General features: G+C 43.0%; 1 protein-coding gene across 4 annotated transcripts in view; it reads left to right on the top strand.

The window, feature by feature from the left end:
• The window catches only part of AIDA (axin interactor, dorsalization associated), a 38,956-nt gene extending 15,921 nt beyond the window's left edge, over positions 1-23,035 (top strand). The window contains exons 5-11 of one of the 4 annotated variants that reach the window (XR_006198879.1): positions 5,953-6,016; positions 6,244-6,350; positions 15,522-15,644; positions 17,876-17,998; positions 20,865-20,982; positions 21,109-22,114; positions 22,918-23,035. Coding sequence is in view for 2 of the 4 variants with exons in the window: in XM_042925367.1 (XP_042781301.1) it covers positions 5,953-6,016; positions 6,244-6,350; positions 15,522-15,644; positions 17,876-17,998; positions 20,865-20,982; positions 21,109-21,205 (632 nt within the window). In the remaining 2 variants the exon portion in view is untranslated. Of the gene's footprint in view, positions 1-5,952; positions 6,017-6,243; positions 6,351-15,521; positions 15,645-17,875; positions 17,999-20,864; positions 20,983-21,108; positions 22,891-22,917 lie in introns of those variants that run through there. The other 3 variants (XR_006198878.1, XM_042925367.1, XM_042925368.1) reach the window with 3 other exon arrangements.
• The last annotated feature ends 20 nt before the right edge of the window (positions 23,036-23,055 follow it).

Here is a 23,055-nt window from a genome sequence, read left to right as displayed (position 1 = left end):
TGTTCACCATTATAGAATATGAAAAATTATTTGATCCGAGGTTGTACCTCATCCATATGTTTTAGCCTTTGTTTTGTTTTAACCACTTCAATAAGACTATACCTACTTTGGTAAGCATTGACAGTAGAGTTTCCTAGAGAGGAAAAAGTTACAGCCATTGTGGCCCATTTATACTACCTGTCTTTGAAGACTACACTGAAATCAGTCCAGCTGTTTGCTGTGCTTTACGAAGTATTTCCTTGTTCCCATTTTCCTTTCCCTTCTTGAAAGCTTTTTTGAAGTAAACAGTTGCTTCAAATGTTTTGGTGGTCGGGATGTGCCAAATAAGGTTTTCTTACTGGTTCAAATGGATGTTCACTTAGAGCAAATGTCTGTAATGTAGGCAAAGACACAATTATTGAGAATCACCACAGTCCACCTTAGAAGATTTCCATCGCCCCAGAAAGAGACCCCATCCCCATGAGCACACATCTGCTTCCCCCGCTCCTCAATTCCTGGTCCTAGGCAACCATTAATCTACTTTCTGTTTTTGTGAATTTGCGTGTTCTGGACATTTTGCATAAATGCAATCATAACACATATGGTTATATATTAGATTATTTTAAGAAAAGCACATCGATAGCTTTTTAAAAAGATGACAGTGGGGGTGCCTGGGTGGCTCAGTCGGCTGAGTGTCCGACTTGAGCTCAGGTCATGATCTCATGGTTCATGGGTTTTAGCCCTGCATCGACCTCTCTGCTGACTGTGTGGAGCCTGCTTCAGATTCTCTGTCTCCCACTCTCTCCCTCTCTGTCCCTCCTCTTTGTGTGTTCTCTCTCTCTCTCTCTCTCTCAAAATAAACATATAAAAAATTACAACTGCAGTTATGATGTCTGTGTTATGTAATGGTTCTAAAGAAGATTATAATGTTCAGTTTTTTTCATGACAAAAATTATTAGGATTTTGACTTTCTATTTAGTCACTGTTTGTTGTTTTGTTTGTTTTTCAATTTGTTTCCAAATAAAATTTTAGAATCTTACAGATTTCTCCTATTGCCTTATAGGATCTTTTGTTGGTGTTAATAGTTACCGTTTTTTTAGAGTATCAGCTATGGACCAAACACTCAAATAACTCCACTCAGCTGTGTTTTGCTGACACTTGCCCATGACTTCACAGTTTGTACATGTCAGAACTGGGTTTTGACCAGGTTTCTAAGTGACCCCAGAGCCTGTGTTCCTTCCACCATATTGTGTTGTTAATATCTGTAATGGTGCGGTATTGACATCAACCCTAAAGATTATGGTTTTCCAGTTCAAGCGACCCATGTGTTAGTAGAAGATTGGACTAAACCCTGCATTAATCCTCTGTTTCTTGCTTTTGTGTCTGTTTGTTTGCTTGTTTTTATTTTTTTAAGATTAGGGGTGGGGATGGAAAGCAAAGATAGTACTATTGGGTTTTATTTTGCTATACTTTGAATTTATGTAGTGCATTTGGACCTTCTTGGTACTTAATTATCTTTTTGGGTGATTTTAATTTGCTGTTGTGTCTTCAAGGAATATAAATGTATATGTTATATCTCGGGATATGCTCTGTAATTTTGCATTTATCAAAGCGAGGCACTGGTTATGAGTTAGTTACTTGATCAGAATGAAACATTTTCTACAAATTGGTATTTGAGTATATTTCAGATTGAGTCAGGCTAGCTTCTGCATCTTCTAAGGCCAGAAGGAAAGAAAAATTAATACATAGAACTCAGTTTATTCTGCTAATGTATTTTTGCTTTAAAGTTTTAAAAGAGATCTCTTGATAGTGTAGTCTGAAATTCGTACTACAACTAAGATCTTGAAAGTACTATTTGTTTCATTTTCTTTTGTTAGTCCTTGGTAATATACTACTTCTTACTGAAACCTATCCCCCTGCCCCTGTCACCTGTAAAGTCCTTCCATTGATTGATCCTTCGAGGCCCCAGATTAATCCCACCTTTCTCTGAAAGATTTTTCTCCCTAATTAAGCTCTACCTCCTGTCCTTTTTTTTTTTTTTTTTTTTAAATAAGTTTATATATCTATTTTGAGAGAGACACAGTGTGAGCAGGGAAGGGGCAGAGACAAAGAGTATCCCACATAGGCTCCGCGCTGTCAGCACAGAGCCCGACGTGGGGCTTGAACCCACAAAACCATGAGATCGTGACCTGAGCTGAAACGGAGAGTCAGACACTTCACCAGCTGAGCCACCCAGGCATCCCTACCTTCTGTCTTTCATAGGAGCATTTTTTATATCTGTTATCGTAGTCCATCCTGTATGATTCTTAATTCATTTCTCCCCTCAAGGAGATTGTGAATAACCTTTGTATTTTCCCCACAGAGTCCATTGTAGTGCTCTGCATATCATACGGACTTGGCACATTTTTAAGTGGAATAGGGTTGAATGTCTTCAGGGAATCTTACCCTGTAATTTAAAACATAACTTTTCGGATGGGAAGATAGTGCTTATTCATTTTGTCCCTCAGAAAAATGAAGCGAGGGGCGCCTGGGTGGCTCAGTTGGTTAAGCGGCCGACTTCGGCTCAGGTCATGATCTCATTCATGGTCTGTGAGTTCAAGCCCCGCGTCGGGCTCTGTGCTGACAGCTCGGAGCCTGGAACCTGTTTCAGATTCTGTGTCTCCCTCTCTCTGACCCTCCCCCGTTCATGCTCTGTCTCTCTCTGTCTCAAAAATAAATAAACGTTAAAAAAAATTTTTTTTTTAAATTAAAAAAAAGAAAAGAAAAAAAGAAAAATGAAGCGAATTAGGCACAAGCAGAACACGTTTTGATAACTGTGTGTCATCTTCAGAGTGTGACCTTGTGGAGGGTGGCAGGCCAGGCTGTGTGACAGTGGGCTAGGGGTGCCGGATGCTTACCAGCACGGGTGCACCGTCAGCTGCCAGCCTTGATGGACTCTGTGCTCACAAGAACACCTTCCAGGAAGTTACAAACTGCTTCTCTTCTCCAAATATCCTAAAATATCAGCACTGGTATTGGTGGAAGAAAAATCCTGTGTAAAGTCTAAAGACATCAGAATCTGTTATTCCATAGTTGGTGAAAATAGAAACCTATCCTACAATTACAGAAAATGAGAAAAGATTGGTTATTTTCCTTCTGAAATTACTCCTACAAATTAAATATCTAATTGAACATTTCGTTTTCAAAGCAGTGGTATACCTAAGAGAAGAAATACTGTTCAGTGCTTGTATTATAGTACAGACACGAGATACTCTTAATAACTGATACCATTTTTGACTTCTTTGTTGATTTTTTTACATATGTGGTAAGGATTCTTTTTCCCCTTTGTATAATTAAAGTATCATTTCAGTGCTTTCATTTCCTTTATTTTATTTATTTTTTTATTTTTTTGGAGACAGCGAGTGCACGTGCGTGTGAGCAGGGGAAGAGGAGAGGGAGAGAGAGAATCTTAAGTAGGCTCCCCACCGAACCACGGAACCTGATGCACGGCTCAGTCCCACAACCATGAGATCATGACCTGAGCCGAAATCAAGAGTCAGACACTTAACCGACTGAGCCACCCAGGCAGCCCTCAGAGCTTTCATTTCTTTTTTTTTTTTTTTTTTAAACGTTTATTTATTTTTGAGACAGAGAGAGACAGAGCATGAACGGGGGAGGGCCAGAGAGAGAGGGAGACACAGAATCCGAAACAGGCTCCAGGCTCTGAGCTGTCAGCACAGAGCCCGACGCGGGGCTCAAACCCACGGACCGTGAGATCATGACCTGAGTCGAAGTCAGATGCTTAACCGACTGAGCCACGCAGGCGCCCCCAGAGCTTTCATTTCTGATATGAATGATACATGGTCTGTTTTTGGTCACCCACTTCCCTATTCTTAGTATTTAGCACAATACTGTGATACTGGAGTTAAACTAATAGTTTATTCACAATGAGCAATCATGCACAAGTTTAGAAAGGATGTTTTTATAATTTTAAAAATCATGCTTTTCAGTGAGACCCAAAATATTAAATACCGTGGAGAGAATAATTATTATATATATATATATATATATATATATATATATATATAAAATTCTGTATATATAGAATAATTATAGCTGTATAATAATGTGGGGTTATACTTCTATGGGACTTAAAATTTCCCATACAATTTCATATGTACTAATTCTCTCAACAGTCTGTGACAGAAGTAGTATTTCCATTTTAGAATTGGGGAAACTGAGATTCAGAGTAGTTCCGTGAATGACACAGTGACAGTTGACATAATTACAGGGCTAAGATCAGATTCAGATCTTGTGCCTCTTCCCTCTGGCCTACCAAACTCCAGTTATGTAGCCTGTTTTCTTCCTTGAACAAGCCGAGCGAGGGCCTGCCTCAGAGCCTTTGTGATTGCTCTAGCATGTTGGGTTTTTTTTTTAAGATTTTATTTTTAAGTAATCTACCCCTCGTGGGGATCAAACTCACAATCCCGATATCAACAGTTGCACGCCGCCCCCACTGAGCCAGCCAGGCGCCCCTCTAGCCTGTTTCTTAATACTTAGAAAGCCCTTGCCCCGGGGCTACTTTTGGACAGTTCCTCTTTCCAGGTTACGGTTCACATGTCTTCCAACAAGTTAGTTTTGAGAGGCCTGCCCCGTCCACCTGAGCTAAAGTCCACCCTGTACTCCGCTTACACACTCGTCCTGACTGTCCTTTCTAACGCTAATCACAGTCTAACACTGTCTTGTTAATTTGTCGGTTTATTTACTGTCTGCTTCTCCCGACTAGAGTCTCAGATCCATAGATGAGAGCAAGAACCCGCTGTCTTGATCACTGCCATTCCTTTAGCACCTAAAACAGTGACCGGAACATTGTGGGCACTTGGTGCACATTTGTTGAGAAGAAAAAGAGAGGAAAGATGAGGGTAAGAGCTAGAGAGAGAGGGAATAAGAATGAATGAGAAGGTAGACACAAGCCGCAGGCCTCTCTCTCACTGAAGGACTCGGTAAGAGTGCACAGAGAAGTCCAGTAAGCACCCCGACTGCTGTTGGGGTAAGTCGGATGATCACAGTCTGTGCCCTGGGGTCTCCTACTTTGGGACGATATTTATGCCATGGCTATTGTATCCTCAGACTACAGCACTCCAGAACAAGGCCGAATAACTTGAGTACGAAATCATGACCGTTTTGGATTGCTCAGTTATCACCATGACTTCACCTTCATACAATTGCAGGTAGTTACTGAAAACCCATAGCACCAGCTACGAAGCACTGAATTACACACTTAACAGTGCTTCTGTAAGGTACCCGTAGTCCTAGTGCCTTCCCAAATGCAGGCAGAATCATAGAATCTCTTTACGTTTACCTGCCAGAATGTAATCATCGGCCACATTAGAATACAGAGGTGGTGGGCGCCATGTTACCGAGAGACTTCTTGAGGATAAATCCTTCTTTGTGTATGTGTCTGTGTATGTAAGTACGTATATGTCTGCAATAAACTATTGTAAATGACGTGTGGAAATTATAACCAGTTTTATCCAGTTTTGCCAGTTTTATGGAGTTGAGGGGAAATGTAATCAGGGCAGAGACCAGAATGAGCTCGTGTACCTCTAATTGGTTATCTTTAATACCGGTCTTTTAACTGAAGAACTGCAGGGAGGGAGGTCTTCTCTTTCTCGGCTGCCCCATATCTCACTGGGACCTTATACAAAGAACTGTTTTGGAGTTTATTTTCCATGAGGGCTCTGAGACTCTGGAACTTAACTCTCCTTGGAGATCTGACAAAGTACTGGTACCTGCCGTGTATTACATATTTTCATTTTGCTGAGACCTTCAACGGACAAGTATATTGTGGTTCTGAATGATTCTACGATTGGGAATTTTTTTTAAGTATTAACATGCATAGTAAAACTGATTAAAAATCCGCCATTTCCAATAAAACTTTTTGTTTTGATCCATGGAAGAATTTATGTATCCTCCTCTCTGTTTTTATTCTAGTCCTAAAGAATATTCTTACCTATAATAAAGAATTTCCATTTGACGTTCAGCCTGTCCCCTTAAGGTAAAATAAATAAGCACCACTATTTGTCTTTTCATTTCATTGTCTTATACTTATTTTTCAGATATTTCTAAATTTTTATATCAACATTACCATCTTTAATATCAATACAGCAATATATTTGTCAGCATTTTTGCATCAATGTCTTAACTGTGAAATGAGTGGCTGTGATTCCTCTCTAGTGTATTTGTTTAGGTAGCTCACTATTTTATCTGCTCTTCTACATGTAGAAGAATTTTAGCACCTGGTGAAGAAGAGAATCTGGAATTTGAAGATGAAGAAGAAGAGGGCGGTGCTGGAGCAGGGTCCCCAGACTCCTTTCCTGCTCGAGTGCCCGGTGAGTATCCCTCATTTCAAACTGGACATAACTGAATCCAGTGTGAGGGTGTTGAGAACTTATTTGGGTACTTGGTACTGGGAAGTAGAACCTTCCCAGAGCTCATGCCAATCTTAAAAATGAATTTTCACCGCCATGTTGTTGACTGTAACCATTTTGTAAGTATAGTCTGGAAGTATCTCACTACCTATAACCTGACCACCCTGAGGTCCAGGGATTCGCTAGGAGGACTCACGGGACTTAACGTATAGTGTCTTCACAGCTGTGATTTACTGCAGTGAGCAAAGAGCAGAACAAAGTCAGCAAAGGGAAAAGGTGAAGTCTGGAGGAAACCAGGTGCAGGCCTCTGAGAGTCCTCTCCCAGTGAGTCACGTACCTTGTGCTCCATGTGAAATCTTGTCTCTGAGGGAAGCAGTTAGAGATTCCGTGCCCACAGCTGTAATGGGGGTTGATCACAAAGACACCCTCTGCTTAGCTCTGGCCGGAATTCCAGACTCGCAGAAGGAAGGCGCATATTCAGCGTACGCCATATTGTTGGCACAGTTGATGGATAGTAGCCACTCTTACTGGGGAATGGTGGGAACATGCCCCACATCCAAGTTCCTGGGTTCTAGCCAAGGGGTGCCCTTGCCAGGAGGCCTTTCTGGGAATGAGTCTCAGGCCTGCTGTGTTAACTGTTTTCTGTACACTCTCATAAGCACTTCTTTAATGAATCACGAGTAGTCATGAAAACTGGATCCAGGGGGAGTGGGTGCTGAGCAAATGCCCTTTTTCCCATCCTGATTTAGGAAAGCCAGTAATGTATGGCAAGCCTTCTTTATTTGCAGAAGATCTCAGTGAGGATCTTCCCTTGGTGTAAGTGACCTAGGCAGGCACCCTGGATTAGTTTCTTGCTTCTCCCAAGCACTGGTTTACTCTTTTCTGGTCTTACACAGTGCGTAGTTTTCCTTTGTGGTAAACTGGTCCACTTCGGAATGATAGCAATAGGCTATGAGGTTATCGTGCATTTTAAAATAGACTCTGGAAGCTTTACAGTAGATCTAAATACAGTCTGTGTGTCATGCAGATAGCTCTCTTGGTAATGAAAGTATAGTAATATTCCGGTATTTTTGGAACTCCCTGGGGGAGGCATTCTGGGGTAGGAACAGCATAGGCTTGAACCAACAGATACGTGGGCTGGAGTTCCACTAGGCTCTGACAAGGACTACTTGAAGGACTTTGCCCTTGTTTCCTCAACCAGTCTGCACTTCAATTTCTTCATTTGTAGAATGGGATAATAGTAGTGCCTAAGTTATAAGGTTACTGTGAAGATTAAGCACGGCACTAGGTCTGAAGCTTTGAGCACAGTGTGTGTCGTACGTTGAGTATGTGGTGACCACTGTTGCTTTTCCCTTCACCACCCTTCAGTGGACGGTCGCGGTACCTATGCTCCGGGTTACTGGGGGAATCACAGGCACTGTAACGGTGGCTGTTCTTGGGAATGTTTCTTTGGTCGCAGGGCATTATTTCCAGCCTGCTTTGCTTGACGAGGAATGGGGTGTTTTTCTTACTTTTGTCATTTACGTAGGAAATTTCAAGGGGGTGAGAGATCATTTTGCTGTTTTACTGACTGAATAACCGTTATTCTCTTTTCAAACCACATGTTGTAATTGGTGTAGCTTCCAGTGCTGTAAATTTCAGTCCGATTTGGTTGTTTGCTCACTTACGGCACTTCTGTGGCAAACGGGATCCTTAGCAGATGATGCGAACCATGGTACAGATTAAGGTCTTTGTGGGGTTCGGGTTGCTGAGTTGAAAAGAAACTAACACCATAAATTAAATCCATTTGCTCCGTAAGATTAAACCCAAGCTAAATAAATTTTTGTATTCTGGTATTGCATTGTGATATCTCATTTTAGAGACACAGGAAGGTTACCAAACCTTTTGTTCCCTGAATTTCTTTTTCCTAAAAGTAAGAAAGAGCACGTTTAGTTTAATTAACTGAATTTAGTTTGTGATATGAATGTTATTAAAAAGTAATTTGTAAGATTATATTTATTGAAATCACCACTGAAATAGGAAGGTGGCATTTAACATTTAATTGTAAAGCAAGACAAAAAGTTTTTTCCTTGTTACTTTGAGGGAATCCAACATTTCAGCGATGCCTAGGCAGTGTCCGCATCTTGGTAGCAAGAGGGTTCTAGGAATTGTGACTTTTTATTTGTCGCTTTTGTGTTTATATAATTTCTTGAATTGTAAGTTTTTTGTGGCTTTTTAAAGTCAGATTTATTGAAGTATCATTTACATATCTAACTCGTCATTTTTAGTGCGCAGCCTTGAGTTTTGACAAATGCACAGTTATGTAACCACTACCACTGTAAGGCTGATGAGGAATGAGGTTTCGTATGTGGTACAATATTGACTCAGAGTAGTTTTTTCCCATTTAAAATCAAAAATGACTTTCAGCCAACCTTTCTTGAAGAAAAAAAAAGCTTAAGAATCTGAACTTTCCTGACACTACTTTCTCTTTTCAAAAATTTAAAACCTCACAGGCAAACAATAAATTTCTTTTGAATAACTGGCTTAAGCGAAAATGAGATTTAATTGTTCTAAAGGTAGGCTTGGTAGATTTCATCTAAGTAAAGGTTATAAATTGACAACCTGTTATTTATGTCCAGCAAATGTATTGACAATGTTGAATAGTAAAGCTACTTAAATCATAAGCCAAAACAATATGAATTCAAAAATAGCCCAAGGCACCATTTTCAAGATTTTAAAAAACATTTTCCTATTAAGTGAGAAGCTCAAATACAGGCTTAGCTCTTTCAAAATTATTATGTTGAATGTGTTGATTTATCTCTTATGTAGGCTTAAATATATGTACGCCTTTATTTTTGAAACTAAAAGAATGAAATTTACCTCTTTAATGTGGAAACAATTTTAATATTCACTTGGGAAAAACATAGGCTTTCGTAAAAGGAGACTCTACCATTGGCTTTAAAGTTGGATAAGCAGTCCCCTTTTGACTGTCAGAAAAGCCATAATCAGAGTAAAAAAGACAAATAAGGACCCAACAACCTTAATATATAAGAAACCTTTACCTTGTGACAACAAAGGCCACAAGCATATTAGAAAATTGCGCAAAGGCCACGGACAGTTTACACACACATACAGACACACAAATATGTACAAAGAGCCCTTAAACATGGGAAAAGATACGTAACTTATAGTAAGAGACATACAAATTAAAACTGCTGTTGCGGAGGCTGTGGGGCTGGTGCGAGTACAAAAAGGTACAGCCCCTTTGGAGGGGAATTCATCGATGACAACAAAAGTAGACATTTTATTCTTAGGTCCAGCAATCCTGCTTCTAATAATTTATTCTGAAGTTATACCTCCAATAAAATGAGAACAAAGAACAAAAAAAAGGCTGGCATATACATCAGGTTATTTATTGTGCTATTACTTGTAATAGTAAAATATTAGGAACAACCTAAATACCATACGTAGATTGGTGGAGTAAACTCTGATACATAGAGCACTATAGATAATAAGCAGGAAAATCTCCATGAACTAATGAGTGATTTTTGAGAATATATTGTGAAATAAAGAAAGTACACCAAGGTGATACACCTTAATGGATTGAGGAAAAATCTCCATCTTCTCAGTTGGTGCAGAAAATGTTTAAATTAAATTCTAAATCTATTCTTGAGTTTAAAAAATTCTGGCAGACTGAGAACAAAACACTTCTGTAGGGACACTTAGAGCCAAAATCATACTTAGTGGTAAAAATTGAAGCTTTCCTTTTCAGATCGAGAACAAGGCCGGGAGTAAGAGTGCCGGCTATTACGTCTTTTTATTAACGTTGTTCTGGAAGTTCTAGCCAGTGTACTAGGAGAAGAAAAAGAAATAAAAGATAAACATTAGGGGCAGAAAATCCCTTTTCTTTATTTGTAGATGTGATGAATATATACATAGTACATGTAAAAGAATCAATAGATGAGTAATTAGGATTAATAAGAAAGTTTAGCATGCATGGTTCCTTGGTTAGAAAAAAACAGTCTGTACTTAAGAATTGATTCTATCTATAAACAAGCAACAATTGCTTAGAAAATGAAATAACTTTTGTTAGAGTATCATAGAATGTTAAATACCTAGTAATAAATCCAACAAAAGAAGTATAAGACCTTTTGGCACAAGAACAGACACTCAGATCGATGGAACAGAATAGAGGACCCAGAAATGGACCCACAAACGTATGGCCAACTAATCTTTGACAAAGCAGGAAAGAATATCCAATAAAACAAAGACGGTCTCTTCAGCAAGTGGTGCTGGGAAAACTGGACAGCAACATGCAGAAGAATGAACCTGGACCACTGTCTTACACCAGTCACAAAAAGAAACTCAAAATGGATGAAAGACCTCAATGTAAGACAGGAAGCCATCAAAAGCCTCAAGGAGAAAGCAGGCAAAAACCTCTTGGATCTTGGCCGCAGCAACTTCTTACTCAGCACGTCTCCGGAGGCAAGGGAGACAAAAGCAAAAAGGAACTATTGGGACCTCATCAAAATAAAAGCTTTTGCACAGCCAAGGAAACAATCAGAAAAACTAAAAGGCAACCGACAGAATGGGAGAAGATATTCGCAAATGACATATCAGATAAAGGGTTAGTATCTAAAATCTATAAAGAACTATCAAACTCAACACCCAAAAAGCAAATAATCCAGTGAAGAAATGGGCAAAAGACATGAATAGACACTTCTCCAAAAAAGATATCCAGCTGGCTAACCAACACATGAAAAAATGCTCAACATCACTCATCATCACAATGAGATACCACCTCACACCTGTCAGAATGGTTAACATTAACAACTCAGGCAACAACAGATGTTGGTGAGGATGCGGAAGAAGGGGAACTCTTTTGCACTGCTGGTGGGAATGCAAACTCATGCAGCCACTCTGGAAAACAGTATGGAGGTTCCTCAAAAAGCTAAAAATAGAATTACCCTATGACCCAGCAATTGCACCACTAGGTATTTATCCAAGGGATACAGGTGTGCTGTTTCGAAGGGACACATGCACCCTGATGTTTATAGCAGCACTATCGACAATAGCCAAAGTATGGACAGAGCCCAATGTCCATCGACGGATGAATGGATAAAGGAGATGTGGTGTATATATACAATGGAGTATTACTCGGCAGTCAAAAAGAATGAAATCTTGCCATTTGCAACTACGTGGATGGAACTGGAGGGTGAAATTACTCTAAGTGAAATTAGAGAAAGACAAAAATCATATGACTTCACTCATATGAGGACTTTAAGAGACAAAACATATGGACATAAGGGAAGGGAAACAAAAATAATATAAAAACAGGGAGGGGGACAAAACATAAGAGACTCATAAATATGGAGAACAAACAGAGGGTTACTAGAGGGGGTGTGGGAGGGGGGGTGGGTTAAATGGGTAAGGGGCACTAAGGAATCTACTCCTGAAATCATTGTTGCACTATATGCTAACTAATTTGGATGTAAACTTAAAAAATTAAAATTAAAAAAAAAGTATAAGGTGTTTGTGAAGAAAATAAAACTATCAAGAGATGTTGTCTTTTTAATAAATTGAAAGGTATATTTCAGTTCATGGATTAGAAGAAGCAGTTTGTAAAGATGTGACTTTCTAAAATCGATCTGAACTTCGCTGAAATTCCAAAGGTTTTTTTTTTTTTTTTTTTAAAGAACTTGAGATCTGTTTTTATAACTTACATGGGAATGCAAAGGGCCAAATATAGTTGCCCCTTGAAAAGTAATGTCGAGGGGAGAATTTGCTTTACCAAATGTCAAGGCTTCTTACAAAGTTACAGTCATTAAGAAACTACATAGCCTTGCAAGTTTAAGAGATGGTCCTGTGAGGCAGAATGGAAAGCCCAGAACAGCCCACGCTTGATTTGTGATCGAGGTGCCCTGTGGATCAATGGGGGAAATGACGGGCTTTTAAATAAGTGGTGCTGGGACAGTTGGGTGTCCATGTTGGACAGAATGGGCTTGGGCTCCTTCCACACACCAAAGACAAACATGTATTCAAAGTGGATTGTAGAATTAAGTGCAGATGGAAAAACAATAAGGCTCTTACAAGATAAGAAAATACCTTCGTGATCTTGGAATGGGGAAGGATTCTTGAATAGGACACAGAAAGCAGTGAGTATAAAGGAATTTAGAGTTAAGAAATTGATTATAGGGGCTCCTGGGTGGCTCAGTCAGTTAGGCGTCCGACTTTGGCTCAGGTCATGATCACACAGTTTGTGAGTTCGAGCCCCACATCAGGCCCTGTGCTGACAGCCTGGAGCCTGCTTCAGATTCTGTGTCTCCTTCTCTCTCTTCCCCTCCCCCGCTTGTGCGCGCGCGCGCGCGCTCTCTCTCTCTCTCTCTCTCTCTCTCAAAAAAAAAAAATAAGTGTAAAAAAAATTTAAAAAGAAATTGATTGTATTAACATTGAGCATGTATTGTAATTAGAAGACACCATTAACAGAGAAAGGCACTTTAAACATATAAAACTAATCTTTGGTGTTAGGTCAAGAATGGTTGTCATCTCTTAGGGGAGATAGTGGTTCGGTTGTGCTGGGGACACAAGGAGGGCTCCTGGCATGCTGGGAAGATCTTTCCTGGATCTGGTGGCAGTTATGCAGGTGTGTTCACTTTGTGAAAATTCATTAAGCTATACTTACAATTTGTACACAATTTATATACTTTTTAATATATAATCCTTCAATATAAAGTTTCTTTTTAAAGTAAGTCACTGAGAGGCTATTTACAAAACACGCATCCAACAAAAGCTTGTATGAAAACATGAACTTTTGCAAATAAGACAAAGGTGAACATTCCAATAAAAGATGTGCAAAATAATCGAACAGATACTTCAGTAAAGAGGAAATCCAAATGCTCATCCTAAATTTTTTTTTTAGGTTTATTTATCTTGAGAGAGAGAGAGGAAGTGAGTAAGCAGGGGAGGGACAGAGAGAGAGAGAGAGAGAGAGAATGCCAAGCAGGCTCCGGGCTGTCGGCACAGAGCCCGAGGCGGGACTCGATTCCACCCACCGTGCCATCATGACCTGAGCCAAAATCAAGAGTCGGACGCTGAACCGACTGAGCCACCCAGGCACCCCCAATGCTCATTCTGAAACGAAAAGCGCCTCCACCTCAGTCAGTCATTGGAGAAGTGCCTATTAAAACTGGATCAACGTTTCTCCACACCTTAAACGGACCAAAGAGAAGGGTGTCCTGGAGGGTGGGGCTGTGGGTGCAGTGCTGAAGTGGGCCTCTGCACAAGCACTTTGGACACAGGTTGTCTTTACGTGGTAAAAAGGGGGGCGATGCCCTGCGTGACTTGGTGGTCCCTCTCTTTTGCAAATGTGTGCTCACATACGTTAGAATATGTGCGCAGGGATGTTACAGCCGCATTGGTCCAAACAATTTCCAAACTTGGAGCCCCTCTTAATGCCTGCCAACAGAAGAATGAGTACAGAAACTGTGCTACGTTGATAAACCCCACGTACCATATACCCCCGTACCGTGCGGTCATACAGGCGAACAAGTTACAGCTACCGGCAGAAGCAGGCAGAACATCATTACACTGTGCTTTTCGGTAATTATTTTGAAAGCCAGGATAGCGAAGGATGAGAAGAACTTTGGGTGGTGATAGAAGGGAGCCCCTGGGGTAGTGTGTATCTTTTGGCCTAAGTGACGGTTCCCGGATGCCTGCTTTCCGGTTTCCATGAAGCCACGTCCTTGTTTCATTTGCTCTTCTGATGTTTGTCAGTTTTCGCCAATTAACATATTTGAAGGAGACAGTGGATGCAGTAAGAGACCTCTTATCTTTAATATGAGAAAACGTTTGACTATTGAAAATGTGTTAAAATATGGCAAGATGGCCAAGATCTGTTTCATGTGAAAAGGTAACGTAATTTCACCTTTGAAGCGGTGTGGAATGCTGCTCTCAGTGTTCCCTTTTGGCCTCCTCACTTCCGACTTTTCATTAGCTAGAAGTTTTCACAAGTGTCACCAGTGAAGACTCTGGGACGTTTGTAGTAATTTTCATGGCGTAAAATCCACTCATTCGAAGGGTACAGTTCCGTGGCTTCTGATCTGTAGTGTTGTATATCTTGTCGTGGTTTCATAGATCCGACTTGAGGGCGTTTTTATCACCTCCTCCCTCCCCCCAAATCCACTCAAGCCTGTTTGCAGTTAATTAAATGTACTCTTTTGAAGGCAGTAAGTGGATCGATTCACACATTTCAAATACTTCATCATTAAAAGTAGGATAACACGTGGTTGGATAGAAATTGGGAGAATGTCAGTGAAAGTCCTCGATAAATGTTAGCTTCTGTAGTTTGAGATGCTGTATATGTATTAGATTCAAATCGACTTTTCCACCTCTGTTCTCTGTAATGATAAGAAATAAGCTAACAAACTGTACAGTTATGTCTTCCTTCAGATCACGGTCGGGAACGTGTGTGTGGGTCCAGGGCATTTTCAGTTTTAGAAAGCTTAGTTGATGCGTGCATCCAGGAGATTGCCGGCGTGCACTCCCTCTCGTGCGGGCCGTCTCAGCAGGATTAACTTCCAAGAGAACAGGTCATACAGAATAGGGTGCAGAAAGGGGTGGGAGGTCAGACTAGAAAGTTATTTAATTAAATACACAAATACTACGTTGTAAGTTATTTCCTCCGTTAATAACTAAAAGATCTATTGATTGACTCTGGTGTTATGTTTCTCAAACTTTGGGATAATATAAGAGTTTGAAAAGCTCTTTCTGTGTTTTTTCTCCTACTTCATATAGAGATACGAAATCTATGTTACATTTGTAAGTACAGGTGACGTGTGTGTGTGTAGGAGTGTATTAAGTGTGTGGTAATTTGTAATTGGACTTCCTGAAGTTAGTGAGTTGAATCTTTAACAAATTGGACTTACTTACACTTTGGTGTTGAATATGAATTAAGGAAGCGTAGATGTGTCTTGCATTACATTAAATACTTGTCCAAAAGAATAACGTTGAGTGTTTGGGAGTTTCAGAAACCCCAGTTAAGGGCTGGCTGGTTACCGAGTCAGGTGAGAGCAAGGTTCTGTCTTCTCTGGGTTGTTAAAATACTGACTCTGAACTTGCTGGTGGGGCTCACTTTCTTTGCTGTTCTGTTGTCAGGTACTTTATTGCCAAGGCTGCCGTCAGAACCGGGAATGACGTTACTCACTATCAGAATTGAGAAAATCGGTCTGAAGGATGCGGGGCAGTGCATCGACCCCTATATTACAGTTAGTGTAAAGGGTAAATAACTCTGTGTACATTTTCGCCTCTTGTGAATTTTATAATGTTGATTCTCGTTTGGGACATGAGGGGCTGTGGGGGTGGGTTCTCGCCTCTGCGACAACTCATTTGAGTTCATTCTACACCGAGGTACAATCCCTGGGAAGCTGTCCTCTTTCCTTCACTGAATATTTCTGAGAGGTTTACTAAAAATACTTTATTTATAACCTTCATGCACAGTTGCTTTTGAGGGTGTTTTTGTAAATCTCTTTTTTTTATCTTTTTGGGAGAGACAGAGACAGCGTGAGCAGGGGAGGGGAGAGGGAGGGAGAGAGAGAATCCCAAGCAGGCTCCACACTGTCCGCTCAGAGCCCATCGTGGGGCTCGAACTCACGAAATGTGAGATCATGACCTGAGCCGAAACCAAGAGCCAGAGCTCAACTGACTGAGCCACCCAGCACCCCGTATGTGTCTATATTCTTAAAATTCCATCTGGACATAGACACTGACTAGACATACACGCTGTCTTTAATAGCAGATCCTTCTGCTCACCTTCTCAGGGTGTGTGGTTTTCTTTGCGAAGCCCCATGTTCTCCTGTCAACCCGCCCCCCCTCCACTACCCCCCAACCCCCCCACCCCCCCACCCTCCCCTCCGGGTTCTCTGCTTCCTGCTGTAATGCTTGAGGCACAGAGGAGCCCTGCAGGGGTGGGTGAGAATCAGGCCTCCGGTGCATCATCCCTGGAGACAGGAAGTGGGACGCGTCTATAAACATCCATATCTGAACGTCATCCTGAGGGGCATTAAAAAGTGATGTGTTTCTTATTAAGGGTGATTGTCTTGAGGATTTGTTTTTTCTCCTGTCCAGTGGGACACACCAGTGATTCCTTGAAAACCGCTTTTTTAGTCTTTGGTTTAAGATGGACAGCACACCGATTGAAAGCATTTGCTGGTGTCAACGCCTTTCATCCAGCACTTTATTGTGAAGCTGCCATTGGTCTTCTAGAAATGATTATTGGGTGACTGCACATGAAGTTGTCATACTTTTATTCAGACGTAACTGCACAAATAATCTCAGTCCGTCTGCACTTTGAGGCAAACCAAGGAAACAGGGACTGACATTACACGGAAAGAACTTTTACTAGTCGTAGAAGTAAATTCCGTCCCGTGGGCTCAGTAGTATCTCATAAAAGAAACGTGAGTTCAGACACAGAGAAGACTCTTGACGTGGGGACCCCACGCTCCACCGACTGCTGCTCAATACTTGAACCTCTGCTGTTCGCAGCTATCAAATCCCTGGTCTACTGGAAAGTATTCATACCCACCGTTATTTGATAGGCCATTCGTAAACCTCATATCTCATGTGGGACTGCACACTGTGAAACAAAAGCGTCATGATGAGGAGGTAGATATGATGTTCCTCTTGCGTACACGTTGAACCGAAACGTGTTTTTGGGTAAACGTGTTTAGGAGCTGAAATAATCGAATGGACGAAATTGTTTTAAGTTCCCTAAGATAGGAGTCAGTGGAATCCTACAGAAACGCCAGACGTTAAGTGAGTCCATGTTGAATCTGATTAAGCTGCAGATTCCTGGCTGCAGGAAACTAAAGCCACACACCACACACGGTGTACCATCTGGTTGTTGTAAATCAGGTTACTTTATAGCAGATACAATCAGAATGTAGGTAATGCGTATAAAAAATTACCCGTTTAGGGAACGGTTTCATTGGCAGCTTCCATGTCCATTGTTTGGGCTCTGACTTGAGTACAACAGGGGAATTCTGGTCATGTTCGATTAGAGGCCTTTCCACGCCATGCACTTGATCAGGGTTGGAAAATAGGGGTAGGGGCCCCACCGTGGAATAGGATTCACGTTCCAAATTTGTATTGCAGACAACAGGGTAGTGGCCGAAGGACGACAAGAGTTCTTTTCACCTCTTAATAAGGATCGAATTTTGTCGCTTCAGACTTGCACTTGCACCCAGTCATGGCAGGGCTTCCTCGCCCTTGGCCCCAAGCCCACCCCCCCGCGCCCCCGCCACCATCCCTGTCCCCAGCCCCCTGCCCCCCCCCCCCACCCCAACACCTCCGGACACCAGAAGCTCTGTAGGAACCCGTTCACGCCAAAGGGAGTGTCTGTTATCCAAGAATCTCCTCTCTGCTTTTGCCAGGCCTCTGGAGGAAACGTAACGCTCTGTGGTTCATTTGCAGTTTTTGAGTCTCTGTATTTGAAACTCTTCTTTCCTCTCTAGATCTGAATGGCATAGATTTAACTCCTGTGCAAGATACTCCTGTGGCTTCAAGAAAAGAAGATACGTATGTTCATTTTAATGTGGACATTGAGCTCCAGAAGCATGTTGAAAAATTAACCAAAGGTTGGTTCGTGATGGTAAATCATTGCATTGGCTTCTCGTGGCCAGAGTTCTCCTCCCGTTGGTGTTTCTGTGCCCGGTGGCCTAGCGCGGTCGGCAGAAGTACATGTCATACGGTGTTCATTGACTTGAACGCAATATCGATTTTTCAGATGTGGGAATTAGGCATTGTATTAGCTAGTTGTGTCATAGATAACCGTTAGATAATAAAATGGTCTTGGGGGCGCCTGGGTGGCTTAGTCGGTTGAGCGACCGACTTCGGCTCAGGTCATGATCTTGCGGTCTGTGGGTTCGAGCCCCGCGTCGGGCTCTGTGCTGACAGCTTGGAACCTGGAGCCTCCTTTGGATTCTGTGTCTCCCTCTCTCTCTGCCCCTCCCCCGCTCATGCTCTTTCTCTGTCTCTCAAAAATAAATAAATGTAAAAACAAAAAACAAAAAACGGTCTTTGATAATAAACCTCATCATCGTGAACAATGAACCAAATGAAGTTTTCTGCATCCTAAGGGGCAGAGGGGGCAGCGGCTCCCTCAGGCTCCTCGGCAGTGGAGGCTGACAGTTGACAGAACAAGTTGTTTTTCCAGCTGCAGTTTTTGGGAAGGAGGACCCCGCACCTTGTGCTTGGTCAGGAGGAGGATGGGAAGGAGCAAAAGCAAAGTTTGGAAAAGGTGAAGTTCCGCTTCCAAGTCAGATGGCTCCTGGGACCGAATGCTTCTCCGAGCCGCCTGCCCCGGGGGGGACCGTCGTGTTCTGTGAAAAGGCCTCGGGCCCTTTCTCACCCCAGATTCCCTGGCGGTTGTTGACGTTTGCACGCTTTGCAAGAAGCTCGTACAAGATACAGAAGAGCCTCTTGAACGATCGCTCCATCCTCTAAAATAGTTGACATTTTACTTCTCGGATCCGGTGCTGCCGTGGCCTCTGCTCCACCCCGAACGACGGTCTTCCCCGGGTTCCGTCGGTGCAGTGGCTCCAGGTGTGAGTGGCAGGCCCTCCTGCCCCCCCCCCCCCCCCCCCGGGCTGGGCCCCGCGCTCTGGTTCTGGGGGTCTTCTACACGATTCCGAGGTGCGCCAAAGTTTGCGAATCGCTGTTAGAAGAATACAGAGGTGGATGTGCTTAAGGACCCAGGTCCAAGACGTTTCAGCGCGCAGTTCTGCCTTCTGCATGAAAATGTGAAAACATTTGCATTTAAGTCCCTTGCTTTGGGAAGTGTTTCTGATATGGAGAGATGGGGACCATTTCGTGGGCTCGCTTCCCCGGGTTTTTTGGTGCTGTGTTCCTGAGGACTTGACTCCCAAGATGCTGAAAGTACAACTGTATTCAGAATTTGATCCCGTTCATTTTCTTTAGCTTTGAATTTATGGTGGACAGTGTTACTATAGTCGCAACTGAAATGAAAACTTTTTTCATGTTTCCAAGCATTTCCGTTCATCTCCGTACACTAGTCCCCTTTCACATTCTCTTCTTTCTTCTAAATGCCACAAAGAACAAAGCAGTGCCCACCAGGGATGCCGGAAATATATTACCTACTCACGATGCGCATGACTAAGTTCCTTGAGAGGATGGCATCGTATTTGGACCTCGGTCCTGTTGTCAAATGTGACTTTATTTTCACATTTATTCAGACCCCAGACACAGGCGTGCGGACAAGCAGATGGGTCATAGCTGCAGAGACTAAGAAATGTGATCTGCCGTCTTAAAAATCTGTTTAAGGTTTTTAATCCCAAACTTGCCTCACTTACTACCATCGGAGGGGAAAGAGAAGGGACCCTTTTGTAGACCCGGAAGGTCACGCTCCTGGGGATGGCGGGTGCCGGGGCGGTCGAGGGTCGAGTGTGCCCACCTCTGCCTCAGCCACGTCCCGCTGCCTGCTGGGACAGGCGGACCCGGGTGCCAGGACTGCACACACATTTCTGAACGTTAAACCTCTTGTCACCCGTGGGTTCTGTCAGCGGTTTAGGTACCGGATGCATGTCGTCCTTAAAAGCCAAGCAAGATCTGGCACCGCTGCGGTGCAGGCAGAATTAAGTAGCCGGCTGAGAGTGAGACCCCAGCTTCCCCCCAACTAGTTTCCACGCCCTCTTTAGAAAGTAACTGTTCGTGCCCACGTTGACGAGGCAGCTTATTCTGTTTTGAGCTGCTTTCTGTGGGGCTTACCTTTGGGGAGGTCAGAACGTGTGAATTTTTCCTCCCCGCCTGCTCATTGGGGAAGGGGTGACGCAGGAATAGGCTTGCTCTCCAGACTTTGCCTTCCGATACGCCATCGGTACCCAAACATAGGGGATTCTGGGAAAAACAGGACAGTGCTCCGAACACTCTTAAAAGGTCCTAGGAAGTAGATGGCAGTTAAAAACTGAACCGGCACACGATCTATGTTGTTTGAACTCTGAGACACTCAAAAAAGTTGAATTTTTGAGCTTTTCTCTCAGCAGGAGAAATGACGTAAGCTTGAATTTTTTCATGAACGCTTACAGGCCTCTGCTACTTAGTGAGTTTCTGTGGATAATGTTAATACTTCACAAGCATCCTGTGTGTTCATTCTGTGCTATTGAAGAGGTTCTGTCCTTCAGTGGCTTACGATTCTACCCGTGTGGGAACGTGCATGAGATCTTGAGGCCGCCCAGCTCAGGAAGTTCTGCTGTGCTTTGTAGGACTGGGAGGATGTGGACAGAGGTCACTGCGTTCAGACGGAGAAGAGCTTTGGGTGATGAGGAGAGTCCTAGCATCAGGGCGATTGTTTGACAAAGGTTACTTTGTAAATTATGCCGCCTGCTGCTTCTCCATGTGCTTCCGGTGATCTGATCGGAGAAGATAAATGTGTGGGCACGTGAAAGTCTGCGTCTGTGGCTAATGTGGTCTGTTTTAATCCCTTAGGTGCAGCTATCTTCTTTGAATTCAAACACTACAAGCCTAAAAAAAGGTTCACCAGCACCAAGTGCTTTGCTTTCATGGAGATGGATGAAATTAAAGCGGGGCCGATTGTAATAGAACTGTAAGTGACGCACACACAGGATTCATGCTAGTTTAACGGTGACTAGTAGTTCTTCTCGGTATGTGACCAAAGACTAGGTCAGCTCTGAAAGTGTTTTAAACCATGATCTTTCTACTGTGGTTACAGATACAAGAAACCCACTGACTTTAAAAGAAAGAAATTGCAGTTATTGACCAAGAAACCACTTTATCTTCACCTACATCAGACTTTGCACAAGGAATGATCCTGACATGGGTGACCTGGAACGTCTGTGAATCCTACCACTCAGTAGAGACCATCCTAGCTCGTGTAGCACAGCCCCCTCCGCCAGGCAGGAAGCAGGCCGCGCCCACGCCGGGAGGCCAGAGCGAGTCCGCAGCATTCACAGTCCGCACGCCGCTGACACGGACGACCCCTTTGGATACAGGCTTGTTGTAGTTTTGAAACCTGTTTTTACTTTTCTAGTGTTTGTGCAATTCGTAGTCTCTCTTCTAACTTACCGCTGTTCCTGCCCTGCTTCCTGGAACAACACTGCTGTCGTAGGATGTGCTCACCTTCGAAACTAATACAGCAATAAGATTGTGCTAGAATGTACACGTCGGTTCACTTCTGCTCCAGTATGCTTTTTTGGTTTTTTGAGTTAACGCCAGACTTTGGGCTGATGTGGGTGGGATGGTGTGAAACTTTCCCGAGAGGAACTGGACCAGATTTTGCTGCCCAGGGAGGTCAGTCTGGAATTGTATAGGCGGCTCCTCAGACGTGGCCTGAATTCACCCCGATCTCTAGTTCTCCTGTTTAGAAATCGTGTGCCTTGGCCGGATCGGTGTCCCCTGTGGGAGCGTTCCAGATGACCGGATCGCTTTCGAGAGCGCGGATTTGTGGTCCAGTCGACGGGCGGGTCCGCTACGTCACACACACCGCTGTCCTGAGGGCGACTCCAGCGTTAACGGTGGAACCGTCTCAGAACAACTGCAGGTGTCTGGACGGCTCCGTAACGTCTTCTGAGTCGTGTTAACCCGAGTCCGATGCTGACGAGACACTGCAGGAATAACTGCTGTTTTTCTGACAACTGATTGTGAAACCTTAAAGCCTGCACCCCTCTTCTTCAAGTGGGGAGCGTGCAAAACCTGGAGCTCCCCTGTGGTTTCTTTACGTAGGTAGATAGGATCGCCATTTATTTCCTAGATATTCTGACTTTCATCCCTAGGGAAATACGCAGGTCATGAGCTTACTATAATTTGACTATTTACATTACTTTTGACTTAATGGGGCGTAAATAAAACTTCCAGAGTACACCCGAGGTAGATATTTGATACACGGGACAGGAAGGTTTGGGGTGGGCTTTCCGTGGGTCAGACGTAGAACCCACATATTTAATACTATTTTAAATGCCCAGTGCTAGCATGAGGGGAATGCAGCGCCAGTCCTTGGCCTGTTTTTCAACCAGCCGAAGAACCCTAGGCGTCCCTTCAGCGTTTGCTTTTTAAAATAAGTAGCCACAATGAAGTGTTCCAGCCCTTGAGCGCTTCTCGAGAGCTGGTCTTTGCCTTCCGTTGTCTGTCAGTTCTGTTCCAAGAGGGGGGTTATAAACTGTGAGCCTGGAGGAATTCCCAGCCAAATTAATCCTTTCTCTCGTTTTGATTAGACTAATCCCAAGATGATTCAGTCCACGATAGCTCGAGGGGAAGAATTTGCCTTAATAAATTACCTTGCTGTTCACTCCACCCTCAGAGCGGGAGCTGTCGGCCCCCAGACCGTCAGCTCCTCAAGGGGCAAGAACCACATTTTCTCCAAGTCGTGTAAACGTCCTGAGGTGCTTGACGGCACGCTGTAGCCTGGAGAGCACGCAGTCCCTTCTGTTCGATGTTGCTGACGAGACCGAGAAAATAATCCCGTGAAGTACCTACTATTAAAATGTAGCAAAACTGATACGTTGGTCTTTCTCTTTTCTCATAGACCGTAAGACATGTATGTCAGTGATAACTTATATGAAGGAGCATCTCCTGTCATTCACATAAATGGTCTGTATGAACTACAGTTGCCTTTCACACCAGTATTAAAGAAGTTTAATGGATGCTGTGATTAGCCGAGCTT

The sequence above is a fragment of the Panthera leo genome, chromosome F3 (assembly GCF_018350215.1).
Source record: "Panthera leo isolate Ple1 chromosome F3, P.leo_Ple1_pat1.1, whole genome shotgun sequence".
In the NCBI taxonomy this organism is placed as follows: domain Eukaryota; kingdom Metazoa; phylum Chordata; class Mammalia; order Carnivora; family Felidae; genus Panthera; species Panthera leo.
This window is presented reverse-complemented; position numbering and strand designations above follow the sequence as displayed.